Genomic DNA, 16,070 nt, shown 5'->3' on the forward strand with positions numbered 1-16,070 from the left:
CACGTAAACCTCTCCTCGGTTTTTGTGACAACATTAACAAGATGAGACAGAAAAAAATCGAAATGCACGACAGGGGTGCTTATAGCATTTTCCCTTGATTGGAAATTGAAGCCTTTTTGTCTCTACAAATCTAATTCCTTATGAGCTTTACATCACAATCAACAAAAATATTAACACTGCTAATGTTTAATTACAAACATTCTCAGATACACACTATGGTTCACTTTGCTACCTTAGACTAGAAATTTAATTTTGTCCCTATCAATGTGTAGTAAAACTGAAACTGTATTATCCTTCATTGTAAAACTCAAAATCTTTATTTCTTAGAAAATAAACCTTGATACAATCCAAACTGTTTTGTAACGCCATAAAATGAAACACATAAATGATCGATATGCTCTAATGTTCTTGAGTCATGAAATTCAATACACTCAATGCCCGAAGTGAAAATAGTGTGCATGTGCGGTGCAAATCAGGCAGAGGACGCAGACTGGACTCTATGAACGTTATGTGAGATGAGATGCCTGCACTTCCAGACATTTTAAGTACATATTATCTGATTAGAAAGATGTGTATAATGCAAGTAATAACATTTTAGGGAAGTCAGTAACTGTAATATAATTAGTAGAATTGAAACCGTAATGTGTTACACTACTTCATTACTGGGAATGTAATTTGATTACAATAACTTGTTACTTTACATCGCATTACCACCTGCTCTGCCCGTTATGTATAGAAGTGAGAGATTTCAGGTTTTGATTTTTTAACACATTTCTTTAAACATGTTTTCACTTTGTCATTATGGGTTATTAAATGTAGATTGATGGAGAAAAATAGCAAATGTATCCATTTAAAATTGAATCTACAACACAGTAAACTGTGCAGGAGTCTGAATGCTTTCTAAAACCTTTTGTAGTTAAAACTCTGTGACTGAATGTTATTGTACCGAGGCCCTTGAACTTTCATGGAGGGCCTATCTAGGGTACCGCCACCTTTTCTTAGCATACCAGTGACTTCAGTGCCGGTGCTATGTTATTTTACACCCAATGCCAAGCTTATTAGTGTGCCAGTAGCTGATTTGTTTCCCCCCATTATGATCTGCGCCCTAGGAGAATGTGTAATTTGCCTTAATGGTGGTGCCCATCCTGCATGTATCGTGGAGCTTGAACCATCATAAGGCCATCCCACCTGCTCTTCTTCTTATCCTTCTTCCAAAGCTATTCCCATTTTTATATGGGGTCGTTATTTATTTATTTTTTTGACTAGATTTCTCCAATAAAGGCCTGATGCCTTTCTTGATGCCAACCCTCCCCATTCATCTAGATTTAGTGCTGGCGCCCAAATTTGAATGCTTTTGTATTGCCATATGCAGTGCGTCACCAGCAGTTCGGTTCCACTGAAAGCACTGAGCATATGTAGAAAAAAATACAGAAATATCTATGCCATGAATAAGACAGTTTGAATAGCTCAGCAGCTAAAACATCCACTTTTTATTTTTTCATACAGAATTAACTTTCACATTTTTGTATTTCATGAAATAGCCCTATTCAAAAGCCTCATGAGCCCCATGATAATACATTGCTTAGGTCGTTATTGTGCTATTAGCACCTCAGATGCAACTAAAGCTTAGGATAATGAAGGGTTATTGGTCTATTTTTTATAATAATTATTGTTATGATAGGACTTGGCTAAAGCACCTCATTCATATTGACTAACTGGAAGCAACAATCTGAGGTAAGTATTTCACTTATTATCACTTGCATAATACCATTTTTTAAATGATTCTGGGATCTAAACCTTAATGTGGTATTAGGACCATCTGTTGAAGTCAGCGTGTGTTGACTGTTGTGCTCTGCAAAAAAAAAAAGCAAATCAATTGCTGGAAGAGGAATGGTTTAGATGTAAATAACTCTACGGCTTTCAATTTTAAGCAGTTAAGCTGTCCAGAAGTATAATTCAGCTAAGCACAGTGTTTGAAAGTGTCCTTTACTGGGGTCGATTCTGAGCTATAAAAATAAACTTATGACTGTTTGTTGCCTATTGCTGACACAGAATTACACAGCGGAGGTTTGGTGTATTTGTCATTCGGCATTGTCCATGCTTTGACACCATGCTGGGCTGGGCCACCCCACATTTATTAAGACATCCTCCAGCCATTTGAAACTGAGTCTGAATTTGCAAACGCTTGCAGAACTGTCATAAACTGGCATCGGTACTATCTCTAGTTTCTGCCAACCCAAGTCTCTGGATCTTAGAAGCAGCAGCACTACTCTCTTGAAAAATGTGTTGACTCCAAAATGTCATGTGTCCATCTAATGTATCAAAATCCCAGGCTGTGTGCCTCATAAATGTGAAAAACAAAAAAGCACTGTTTATTAAACAGGAGGAGTCATACCAGTCCTAAAACTAAATATCATATATACTCACGTATAAGTTGGGTCTTGAAATCCGAAAAATCGATCATAAAATCAGACCTCGACTTATACGCCCATTCAAAAATGTGACACTTAATTTTTTTATTCACATCTTCTTGCCTTCTCCAGTCTCACAACAGTTTCTCAGACGCATCGAACTTTGTTGCAGCAGCACAGTTACCAATTTCTTTCGCCACTTCAACGACTTTTAATTTTAAACCAGCTTCATATTTTCTTCTGATCGAACGCTCCATCGTAGATAAGGGATGCTCTTACGATAAAGGTGTATGAGAATGTGAGATACAAAAAGTGTTGCTTCAGAATAGTTTGGGTACTACCGTGTGGTCACGTAGGCACAGTAGAGAGAGAGAGGTTAGGTTCACACGCTGATACAGCGCATTACCGCACCCACATAGAAATTAAAGGCAGCATGCTCCATGGTTACTCTCTCAGGTGGGCGTTAGCATATCATAATCTCTTGGACCAATAGTGTGAGTTTTTCGCATTTGACTTATATGACTGACATTATAAACTACCAGAAATTATATGGTAAAATCAGGTCCCAGCTTATCCGCGGGAGAACTTATCCACGAGTATATACGGTAAATTATTAAGAGATGTTGAGAAATTAATGTCTCATTGAAGGTTTATGGTTTGAGTGGTTTAATCTTGCTGAGTTTGAACAATTTTGCTGTTACACTCGTGACTTTAGGGACTTGGTGTATCCTAGCATACCAGAAAAATGCTGGAGATCATGCATACGAATCAACCTCGAGATACGAGTAGACGGGGGAATATAGTGCAGGACTGAGCCAAATACCACTTTGATGTGAGACTTGGAGCAGATCAATAAAATACTACTTATGTTATGTCAGAACTAACTATTTACTATGATGTACCTTTTGTATCTTGCTATTTCTCTTTTTGAATAGAGCCTTTCATATCTGTCCATTTTATATAGTTCATTTCACATCTGCCTATCTACGACTTTAAACTGATGGCATGTGACACATGATCGGCTTGCTTATAATCCAAGGACAACCCGTGTTGCTGTCTGCCACCCTGAATTGTATTATGCAGATTATTAAATGTGTCACATGACAATATGCTCCATTAGAACAGACAGAGGCACTGTCATTTGGCTTGTAAGGGCAACTATGAACAACTATGAGCAGGTACACATCTGATCACTTCCCTAATGGGTAAATAAGGACGGAGGTGACAATGAATCAAAGGCACCCTAACACTTGCAAAGTCATACGTATGACACAATTAACTAAACTTAAACTGTATTTTGCTCATTTTTAATATAGGTTTCCCTTGTATTTATTTACAACTTAATGTCCATCACGCTTGGTATGGTGCCCGCTATGGAAAGGTGGTACACAAACTATTTATTTTTTATGCTCACCCCATATGTGTAGATAAGCTACCCATAGAGACTCCAGTCTCATTCAATCATTAGCATTTGATATAAGATTGAATTGTAACATTTAATTGTTCTGTGGGGGTCTGCATGTTGGAAGACAAGCCATCTACAACAAAGGAAATCCTTATTGCTCGTATGCAGCCGGCAGTATAGACAGCACAAGCCCAGCTGTGACAAAGTGCTCAGTATTAACGATGAAATTAAAAATTAGAAAGGATTATAGTTTGTATTATTAGGCTTCCAAGCTTGAGTAGCTGCTGGGGAAGATTATTGTTCATGAATGATTTCCCTGTTATTGTTATTTATTGATCTATTCCATAAATAATTGTCTGGTTGGTTAAATGGTGAAAAAACAGCTTAATCGAATTTACCAGTAAGTTGGTGAATTTACCAGTAATACAACAAGATTATGGTGGTCAAACTTTTTTTTTTAATTTGAACAAAATAATATTGCATACAATTGAGGCGAGCTTATACAACAAATGACTTTATAGTCAAACTAGAAGAGAGACATACACACCAGAAAGTTAGAAAAAGAAAAAAGCAGCGAAAAGAGACAAAACCTAACCAAAAAAAACCCAAACAAACCCCCGTCTCCCGTTCATGGGTGGACTGATCAGCGGACTATAAGCATGAAATCCTCCTTGGCTAATCTAATGCTGTGGTTCCGACCTTCAGTCAGGTAAAACAGCTCTCAGCCAGGTGGACGCTATCTAAAAATAAAATAAATGAAAACACTCGATTACATGACTGATGATAAAAATTAAAGAGCCCACAAGAAAAATGCCCAGAAAATGAGGCAGTTTTTTTTTTTTAAATGTGCCAGTTTCCAGTGTTGCTCCACTGTGCTGATACTTGATTATTATGGGATGTCACTCTCTCCTTTTCAAGTTTGAATGTTGTGATTAGTTTTTATTAACATTAGCCTGGTTATTGTCTGAGTGTATTTTGCATTTCTTCCCTGGTCTGCATGGGTCTTCTCCTGGTTTTCTGATTTCCCTTCCATATCCTAAAGACATGCAGGTGGAGTGAACCACCATACAATACAATTTATTTTTGTGTAGCCCAAAATTAGACAAGAATTGCCACAATGGGCTTTAACAGGCCCTGCCTTTTGACAGCCCCCCAGCCTTGACTCTCTAAGAAGACACGGAATGGAAGAAACCTTAAGGTAGGCAGTTCAAAGAGAGACCCCTTTCCAGGTAGGTTGGGTGGGCAGTGGGTGTCAAAAAAGGGGTCAATACAACACAATACACAGAACAGAACACAAGTAATCCTCAATAACAGTGCAATAGAAATATTACAGGTACAAAGCAGAAAGAAACGGTCATCTCTATGGTGGCCTGGATTGGTGAACCCTGTGAACCCTGTGATGGATTTTTCCAGGATAGCCTCCAGCACCTAATGATTACAAATTGATTTAGCCAGAGTCAATAATGGACGGGTCGATAATTTTGAAGATTTTTTGTCAAGATAAAATGCAGTAAAAAGAAACAACAGTTGAGCAGGACAGTGACAAAAGTCTGTCACTGAAGCTACTCCTCTGCCTGGAGATGACACTGTTTAGTGGATGCAGTGTATTCTTCACGATTGACAGGAGTTTGCTTAATGCCCGTTGCTCTGCTACAGATGTTAAACTGTCCAACTTTACTCCTACAATAGAGCCTGCCTTCTTAACAAGTTTGTCCAGGCGTGAGGCGTCCTTCATCTTTATGCTGCCTCCCCAGCACACCACTGCATAGAAGAGGGCACTCGCCGCAGCCGTCTGGTAGAACATCTGCAGCATCTTATTGTAGATGTTGAAGGTCGCCAACCTTCTAAGAAAGTATAGTCTGCTCTGACCTTTCTTACACAGAGCATCAGTATTGGCAGTCCAGTCCAATTTATCATCCAGCTGCACTCCCAGGTATTTATAGGTCTGTACCTTCTGGACACAGTCACCTCTGATGATCACAGGGTCCATAAGGGGCCTGGGCCTCCTAAAATCCACCACCAGTTCCTTGGTCTTACTGGTGTTCAGGCGTAGGTGGTTTGAGTCGCACCATTTAACAAAGTCCTTGATTAGCTTCCTATACACCTCCTCCTGCCAACTCCTGATGCAGCCCACAATAGCAGTGTCGTCAGCAAACTTTTGCACGTGGCAGGACTCCGAGTCGTATTGGAAGTCTGATGTATATAGATTGAACAGGACCGGAGAAAGTACTGTCCCCATTGCTGAACACAATGTCAGACCTGCAGTTCCCAAGACGCACATATTGAGGTCTGTCTGTAAGATAGTCTACGATCCATGCCACAAAGGTGTGAGTCTACTCCCATCTCTGTCAGCTTGTCCCTAAGGAGCAGAGGTTGGATGGTGTTGAAGGCGCTAGAGAAGTCCAGAAACATAATTCTTACAGCACCAGTGCCTCTGTCCAAGTGGGAGAGGGGATCGGTGTAGCATATAGATGATGGCATCCTCACTCCCACCCTCTCCTGGTATGCGAACTGCAGAGGGTCAAGGGAGTGGCAGACTTGTGGCCTCAGGTGGTGAAGCAGCAGCCGCTCCATGGTCTTCATCACATGTGACGTCAAAGCAACAGTTGTAAAGAACTCTGAACCATGAATTCAATTATTTATTTATTTATTTAGCACTTTAAAAACAACATCAAGGCTGACCAAAGTGCTTTACAATAAAACCCAACATATAACACGCACAATAACCAAAGGGTACAAGAAACACAAACACATAAGAGCTGAAGAAATTCATAATAAAAAAGTACACAGACAGTCAACATCTCACTTTGTGTCAAAGGCCAGGGAGTAAAAGTGTGTTTTTAAAAAGATTTAAAGACAGCAAGTGAAGGAGCCTGCCTAACATGCAACGGCAAATCGTTCCAGAGTTTTGAAGCTGCAACTGAAAAAGCCCGATAACCTCTGAGTTTGCATCGCGTCTTAGGAACACGTGAAAGAATGTGGTTTGCTGAGCTGAGAAAGTGAGATGGTACATAAGGGTGTAGCAGTTCCGACAAATAAAATGGGGCACAACCATTAAAGGATTTAAAAAGAAATACAAGAATCATAAAATGGATTTGAAGACAAACTGGAAGCCAGTGAAGGGAAGGCAAAATCAGGATAAAGTACTCATGCTTGCTTGCACCAGTTAAAAATCGAGCAGCTGCATTTTGCACCAATTATGAGGATTTTCTCCAACCATTGCACAAGTTAAGCCAGGTACATGAGTGTTGGCCAAAGACAGGAGAGAGATGTTCCTCATTCCATACACATAAGCATTCTCAGTATTTAAGATAAGCAGAACAGATCAATGGAGTTCTTGTAGGCCTACTTTTGAATTTTGTGATTCAAAATTATTGTCCTACGTCTTGATAGATGCACATTCATGAATAATTAGGATGTAATTACGTGATGGTGATACAACGAAGTGTTAAGTTACTGATGAGGTCCCAATTATGGCAGATGGTGTGGACTATTACAAGCTGGGTTGAAGGACCACGGGAGAGACCGTGTTTGGGACATTATATCCCCCCCGGGATGCTAGAGGGCAGACTCCCTGGGTTGCTACAACACCACGGATTCCCGCAGGGACTGCCGGGACTTGTAGTTTGGAGCAGCCATGTTGGGTTCCGTGGGTGCCGCCAGGGGGAGCTGTAGGTGCATCTGGATTCGCAAAATAACACCAGCACTGAGCATGTGACATCACCGTGTGGAAGGTATGAAGGTCAAGTTGTGTGCTTGTGGAAGATTGTGGAATCTCGCAAAACACCATCACATTTCTTTGTTCGTTTTTGTTGTTATTGAACTCCTGGCTGCCCATATGCTCTGCTTTTTCTGACTTCAGTTGTGATTTATATCAATCAATCAATCAATCAACATTTATTTATATAGCACATATTCATACAAAAAAATGTAGCTCAAAGTGCTTTACAAAATGAATAGAAAAATAGAAGACACAATAAAAAATAAACATAAGTCAACATTAATTAACATAGAATAAGAGTAAGGTCCGATAGTTTGGCTCTGGTTAGGTGTATTTTTTTAGTTTTAGTTATTAACTTTTCCTGTACCATTTCCTGACAATAATTCTTAATACACGTCTTGAGCTCTGTTTGTAAAACTTTTCATCTTTTTTTCATCGTTCTGTCCCTTAGCTTGCAATTTTTGACTTGACGACATCTCCTGATTCTAATTCCATTCAAAGTTGTTACCACCCATTGCAAATGGTATACTCGGTGGGAGCGCAGATAATGCAGAATCAGCTGAACCATAACAGAGAGACCTGCACAGCATACAGACTTGGGAAGATTTGTGGCATATAAGGTATTACAAATTGGAAGTAAAAATGTTAGATTTGAATACACAATGGAAGGCCTGAAACTTGAAAGTACACCTTATGAGGAGGACCTGGGAATCATTCATTATATACGTATATCCAGACAGTGTACAAAAGCCATTAAGACGGTTAATAGAATGTCAGGTTGTACAGAGTGCAAGTCAAAGTGAAGTTATGCTTAAATTATATGATGCACTAGTAAGTCTCCACCTGGAGTATTGTGTACAGTTTTGTAGTTCAAGGTATGAACTCTTGGGAAAGCCTGGAGGAGTTTTTAGTTTAGGCCTTTGGAGATTAAAAATGACACATGATCAAAGAGTTACATTTTATGAAGGGAATTAGCACAGTGTATCTCAGATAGAGATAGACAGAGAGTGTGACAGACGGCTGGAACCCTTGCCTGGCCTGGACACCCCTGTAACGAAAGGACCAGGAGAGAGACTGTGTTCAGAGCATTATCTCCCCTGGAACACTAGAGGTCAGCAGCCTGGCTTGCTGTAGGGCCACAGGTTTGGATCTTAGAAGTTCCACCTTGCTGGGTACCGTGGCCTCTGCCAGAGGGCACGTGGACAGACGTTGTTATAGCTCTGCGTTGCAGCGCTTCCTTCACACCTGGAAGTACTGCCAGAACTGGTCAGTGAGCACCTGGAGCACTTCTGGGTGCCTTATAAAAGGAGTCATCAGCCACTACTCCGGAAGCTAGATATGGGTGGCAGAGGACGAAACTTGTTGGAGGAGGAGTGGCAGCGAGAAAAGGGCAAAGAAAGAAGAGTACATGTAGTTATCTACTGGAGAACTGTGCTGTAATGTTGGGAAGCTGTTCCCATGTGAAAAAATAAAGGTGTGTTGTACCTGCACTTGCCTGTTTGTTTCAGGTAGGGTGTCTGGTACACCCACTGGTAGTTCACAAGAAATAGATTGATAGATCACTTTATTATATACTAGGGGGCTTCGCCCTCTGCTCGCTTTGCTCACCAACCATCCCGTCCTGCACTACGCGCCAGCCACTTTGCGTCTCAGCCGCTCACGTATGTGGATTTCACTTTCACCAAACAACAAATCTTTTAATTCTCACCGATTCGCCTCTTCATTGGGAAGAAACACTACTTTTCCCTGATGGCAACACAAATTAGATGATCTACAAGTCTTTGACTTAAAGTTTAAATCCAAACAATATACTATATCACATCTCTTTTCGCTGTTATTTCACCAAGTTATAATTTCCATTTGTTTGCGCTAATGCGATCTTTACTATCATTTTTTGAGACTTTCAAATTTTAGGACTCTAACCTGCTCTGCAAAGTTTTTGAATTCTTTACGACGTTCTACTTTGTCATCTACTCTTTGTCTTTTATTTCCGGCCCTGGGCGTGGGGAAATCATTTGGCACAAAGTCTCATCTTGCGGGACGTGAAAGTATCTCTCCCAGAAAAAGTCATATCTCATCCCAGGCTAAAAAGTCTTGTCTCGTTCTAGGATTGTTTTATTATAATAGAGAGATATTTACCATCATTAAGTTTGCAGATGACACAACAGTGGAGATGAGTCAGTTTACAGAATGGAGACTCTTTGATTTGTAGACTGGTGTAAGTGTAACAATCTACAGTAGAGTCTCGCTTATCCTACCTTCGCTTATCCAATATTCCGTATTATCCGGCGTCCCACCGAAAAAAAAAAAAAAACACATCAATCGGCAACAAGAACTGCAAGTTGCGAGCATGAGCGTAGTCTATTTTTTCTTGCTCCCGACTCTACCGCAGCTAATTACAATGGAACCTCGGTTTGTGAGCATAATTCGTTCTGGACAGTATATCAATGCGAATTTCCCCATAAGAAATAATGGAAACTCAGATGATTTGTTCCACAAACCAAAACTATTCATATAAAATGATTAATACAAAATATAAAGTAAAAATACATGAAGTAAATTAACCTGCACTTTACCTTTGAAAAGAATCATGGCTGGTGTGAGTGAGTTTCTAAACTCTTGTGGGATTCCACCCAACGGAACGACACGCGGAAGAGCGTCCAAAAGGAATCGCGTCTTCTAGCGCTGTAGCAGTTCGCCATAAAAACCAATCCAAAAAGATTGCGGACATGCTATAAGAACCTGCCGTCGATGGGTGATACAAGGAACAAGGAACATTATAAATGTGCAGGGCACAGTATTACTTTCCCCCTAACCCTGCCTGAGTGCCGTGTTTGTGTATAGGAGAATGGCAGATCCCGCTATAATAAATAACCTTGCTGTTGATGTTTCAAGCTTAATAAAGCTGGTGTTGTTAAAAGTACTGAGGTTCAGCTTCGAATTTTCGGGTGCAAGACAGGGACTCACACGTCACAGCACAAACACACACATGCAGTCACAATGCTGTAGTAAACAGTATACGCTCGTACGGATGTTGACTATATGAGTGGCAGAGTTAAGGCTTTAGAAACTGCAATTAATTACACTGAACAACAAGAAGAAGCTACAGGAATCGACATAATGATGCTACAAAGATGGCGAAACATGACAGCGAAGAAATGGCACTTGTCAGGAAAGCAAACTACGATCAAAAATGTCTTTAAATCATCACATGACTTTTTAAGTACAGTACATACTGTATTAAACTTTAGACAATTCTGTAACTGTAAGTTCATTTTTTCAGTTAATTTATTCTGTTGTTTTGTTGTAAAACATGATTATTAGGTTTGTAATGTGTAAAATTATAACATAGTCTGACGTTTAATAGGCTTTTTCTTAACACCTGCCATTATCCAACATTTTTGCTTATCCTACGTTCTGCCGGCCCATTTATGTCGGATAAGCGAGACTCTACTGTATCTGTTAATGTGGACAAGACCAAAGAGATGATTGTTGACTTCAAGAAGGCCATGCTGTTCACACCCCACTGCTCTTCAATAGAGATCTTTGATTTCTGAATGTTGTTAGCATTGGACAGCTGCACCTGCATTGGGCACCAGACACGAACAAACACTGGACAGGATGATAGGCTATCATAGGGCAATGCTGTTGATCACTGCTTAACCTAACTCATCCATGTTTGATAAGTAGAAGCAAACAAGTGTTGTATATCTGCAAAGAAACTTTATGAATTTAGGTGAGATATGTAAATTACACACAGATAATGACCAGGTTAGGAATCAAGCTCATGTGACTATGGTTTAAGGCCACATCTACAATGTCCATTTCAGGGTGTAATATTAATTTTTGCTAAATTTAACACAATTTGATATATGCTAAAATCCAGTATCTAGTTATGGAAATAATTTGGCTGCTATGAAAACCCACCTCTGTGAAAATGTGTGTCACATTTGTGCGCAGCATTAGTGGGATAAAAAAAAAATGATTGGTGATTTGAGGCTTTCATGACACCTTATTTTCATCTAATAGCAAAAAAGACAGGAGGGCCAGCTGTCCAAAATGGCATGCAGCACTGTACATCATGAGTCTGCGCCCCCCAGTCATGAATATGAAAAAGAGGATGAATTTCAAAGTGATTAAAAGATACATCCCTTCAATTAATGTCCTGGGCTTCCCGAGGCTCCTACGAGAGCTTACACTTAAAATGATGAATTTTTTTCAAAATATAATTTGTTTTACTGAGATTAAAGTTCAGTATATTAAATCCTAAATGGCATTGATTTTAAAAAGCTTTGCCCTTGGGGGTTCAAGTAGAAATGTAGTTGAGTTTAATCAGAATGTAGTGTTTGGAAAGAGCCATGTACAGTTGGAGTCTAACTTACTGCCACTGTCAAGAAAACATTTCATTAAAATTCCTCATTATTATCATTTCTGAAAATGTAATACATTAATAGTTCAGTAATTTTTACACACTTCCACATTATTAGAACATCAAATATTTAACATTAGAAAAATTGTAACGAGAGCAGGCCATTCACCCCACCCCCCCACCCCCCACCCCACCCCCACCCCCCGATTGTCCCAAATAACATCAAGTCAAAACCTGAAAGTCCGTAAAGTCCTACTCTATAGTTGTGGCTAAAAGTTTTCAGAATGACACAAATATTCATTTTCACAAAGTTTGCTGCCTCAGTTTTTATGATGGCAATTTGCATATACTCCAGAATGTATATTATAATTACAAAGTCCCTTTTTGCAGTGAAAATTAACTTAATCCCATTTCCACTACATGTCAACCCTGCCACAAAAGGACCTTCTGACATCATTTCAGTGATCGTCTCGTTAACATGGGTGAGAGTGCCGACGAGGACAAGGCTGGAGATGACTCTGTCACACTGACTGAGTTAGAATAGAGAGGTTGAATTGTTGTGAAGAAGGCTTCAGGGTGCCCAAGAAAGTCCAGCAAATGTCAGGACCATCTCCTAAAGTTGAATCAGGAATGGCAGCAGGCAGCTGGGAGTGCATCTGCACACACAATGAGGCAAAGACTTTTGGAGGATGACCTGGTGGGTGTCAAAAAGGGCAGCAAAGAAGCCAAGAAAAACATCAGGGACGGACTGATACTCTGTAAAAGGTACAGGGATTGGACTGCTGAGGATTGCTGGGGGAAAGTCATTTTCACTGATGAATCCCCTTTCCAATTGTGTGGAGCATTCAGAAAAAAAGATTGTCTGGAGAAGAAAAGGTGAGCACTACCATTAGTCCTTTGTCATGCCAACAGTAAAGCATCCTGAGACCATTCATGTTTGGGGTTGCTTCTCAGCCAAGGGACTGGGCTCACTCACAATATTGCCTAAGAACATAGCCATGAATAAAGAATGGGACCAAAGCATCCTTCTCTAAACAGTCCAAGAACAGTTTGGTGACCAACAATGCCTTTTCCAGCATGATGGAGCACCAGGCCATAAGGCAAAAGTGATAACTAAGTGGCTCTGGGAACAAAATATCGAAATTTGGGGTCCATGGCCAGGAAACTCCCCAGACCTTAATCCCATTGAGAACTTGTGGTCAATCCTCAAGAGGTGGGTGGACAAGCAAAAACCCACAAATTCTGACAAACTCCAAGCATTGATTGTGCAAGAATGGGCTGCCACCAGTTAGGATTTGGACTAGAAGTTGATTGACAGCATGCCAGGGCGAATTGCAGAGGTGTTCGAAAAGAAGGGCCAACACTGCAGATATTGATGTTTTGCATAAACTTAATGTAATTGTCAATTAAAGCCTTTAAAACTTATGAAATGCTTGTAATTCTACTTCAATATACCATAGACACCTCTGACAAAAAGATCTAAAAACACTGAAGCAGCAAACTTTGTGAAAACCAATACTTTTGGCCACGACTCTACACCACACTACTTGATTATTTATTCAATGTGTTTATGTTTCCCTGCATGAAGTTGAACTTTCCGACATTTGTGAGAAATCTGACTCTTAACAAGTTTCCAACCATCATCCCGTGTTCTTATTAAACCCTGACAGTAATTCCATGAGATAAGTAAGAGTTACATATTCTGCCCAGAAGAAGGTCAAATACATAGAAGAAAGGGAGAGAAAGAGAGTGAGGACCTGGAGAAGACAGCCTAAATATAGGGGCTAACCAAAATGGATCACCAGTACACTGACTCGCAAGAGACAGTGGAAAGGATATGAAAATGACCACCAGAACTGTAAGTCAAAGAACGAGCTAAAGGTTTGAAACCAGAACTCAAGGAGATATTTTGTCAAAGCCAAAACATACTTAGTAATATCAAAAACAATAGCAGAAATTCAAGAAACCAGAAAGACTAAATAATGATCTTTAAGTGTAGCAAAACATGGTTTATCTATCAAGCTAGAAACCCCTGGGGTGACCATTGCATCTTCGCCAGATTGACATCACGAGTGCACCACAGGGAAATTCAGGGCAAGATCTCCATAGGGAGATCTAGCGTAAAAGCAGAAACTTAACATAGCAGCACTTAAATGAGAAACAAAGATGGCATCATGGTAAAATGGGATTAAATAATCAACTTTCACAAAGCTTTCAGGGCCTGTTGCAAAGTATCATTCCCCACAGTCTGATGCTGCCATCGCCATGCTTCACAGTAGGGATAGCGTGTTTTTGAAAATGTACAGGGTACAAACACATAGTTTAGTCTGATTGCGCCAATCTTCAGACCATATAAGCTTCTTCCTGCTGACTTTGGAGTCTTCCACGTGTCTTGCAAGTCTCTTGGGGGCCTCCCTCAACAGTCATCTTCCTCTGTAGATGGCCTGCTCTACAGTAGGCAGATTTACACTTCCGCCATACTCTTTCCTTTTCTTTATCATTCTTTTAACTGGACTCCCAGGGATATTCGGGGACTTGATTATATTCTGGTCTCCATCCCTTGAATTACGCTTTTCAATCCCTTTTTCATGGAGTTTCATGGAGTGTTCTTTTGTCTTCATTATGTAGGTCAGGCCACCATACTGACTCACAAGATGACCATTCTACATACTGCGCCATTGATACTACAATGAATTGAAACCTCAGACAGGTGACCGCCTTTGAACCAATTCTGGCATTTCTAAAACTAATTGAATGCACAAGTGATGATTTAGGGGAGTCATATTGAAGGGGATGAATATTTATCTGATCAATCATGTGCTGTTTTTTATTTGTAATTAGTTTAAACAGCTTTGCAGTAATCTGTTGTCACTTTGACATTAAAGGGCATTTTTCTGTTGATCAATGCAAAGAAGCCAAATGAAATCCACTATAGTGTGATGATATTTAACAATAACGTTTGAAACTTCTAAGGGATAAATACTATAAGGTAATTACAGGCCAAGACCCAGGACCCCTACTGGGGTGTGGGTAGTCATTGTTTGACTAGAGGGACACCACCTTAGCAGCACCTGGGGCCTCATGCATAAACGATGCGTATGCACAGAAATGTTGCGTAAGAATGTTTCCATGTTCAAATGATGTATAAAACCTACACTTGGCGTAAAGCCACGGACATTTCCACGGTACCTCATACCCTATCGTGCGCAAATTCTCTGCTTGGTTTTGCAGACTGGCGGCACCCAGCGTCAAAGCAGTGCTACTGTTCCTGTGTGGTTACTCTTTATTTTCCTGACGCGGCTTTATAAATACACTGAAACTAACCGCATATTGTTGATTAGTGTAATGCATCTGATTGTAATTAACCTGTAACAATATAATGGTCCAGGGAATAGCCATAGTATTCCAAATACCATAACTGCTTTAGTGTTGTTACTCTCACTGCACCATCTTCTTCTTCTTCTTCTTCTTCTTCTTCTTCTTCTTCTTCTTCTTTCAGCTGCTCCCTTTAAGGGTTGCCACAGTGGATCATCTTTTTCCGTATTACTCTCACTGCACCACTCTGAGTATTTATATCACTGTATAAGAGTGGGAAAACACAGCAGCAGCTGATCGTAAAGAGAATTATCGGTATACAGCATCAAGCCCACGCTGCCTCAGCCATGGCAAAACGTTTCAAAGCCTTTCCTGTACGGACCTCACGGTTCATAAACAGTTTCATCCCAAGAACTATAAACGCACTCAATCAATTTCTCCTTGTAGAACTGTTTGTATTTATAAGTACAATTACCTCACTGTAAACTTGCCCTACAGTTGTAATATTGCACAACCTGCGCCACTTTATAAAGCGCATATTTACATATGATGACGATATCATTTGTAAGATGAAATGAAGCAAAATATGTTGATTATATTATACAGATAAAACTTTAACTTCATTTAAATAATCTGTACTGTTAATAATTAAACATGTGAGGACACGGTGCTGCAGCGCTAGCAAGTTGACGTATTGTTCCTGCTTTGCGCTGTATATTTGCTGAGGTTGGCGTGACAAGATAGATGAATAGAATAATTAAACACGTACTATGAAGATATTTCAATGTTCCTTAAAAGTTTTGAAGAATCATCGTTGTAAGCTTACAGATCGCTTAATGTCTATTACAG

At 40.0% G+C, this 16,070-nt stretch overlaps 2 protein-coding genes across 6 annotated transcripts in view; one reads left to right on the top strand and one right to left on the bottom strand.

Annotated features, from left to right (window-relative positions):
* The window catches only part of LOC120514561 (catenin alpha-3-like), a 2,459,329-nt gene that overhangs the window by 1,461,171 nt on the left and 982,088 nt on the right, over positions 1-16,070 (bottom strand). The window contains exon 8 of one of the 5 annotated variants that reach the window (XM_039735055.1): positions 1,519-1,852. The exons of the other annotated variants lie outside the window; for them this stretch is intronic. Within the exon in view, the coding sequence (XP_039590989.1) occupies positions 1,829-1,852 (24 nt within the window). The 3' untranslated portion in view covers positions 1,519-1,828. Of the gene's footprint in view, positions 1-1,518; positions 1,853-16,070 lie in introns of those variants that run through there. 5 annotated transcript variants of the gene reach the window in all.
* The window catches only part of LOC120514592 (leucine-rich repeat transmembrane neuronal protein 3-like), a 330,258-nt gene that overhangs the window by 236,179 nt on the left and 78,009 nt on the right, over positions 1-16,070 (top strand). The window lies entirely within an intron of this gene.

The sequence above is a fragment of the Polypterus senegalus genome, chromosome 1 (assembly GCF_016835505.1).
Source record: "Polypterus senegalus isolate Bchr_013 chromosome 1, ASM1683550v1, whole genome shotgun sequence".
NCBI lineage: Eukaryota > Metazoa > Chordata > Cladistia > Polypteriformes > Polypteridae > Polypterus > Polypterus senegalus.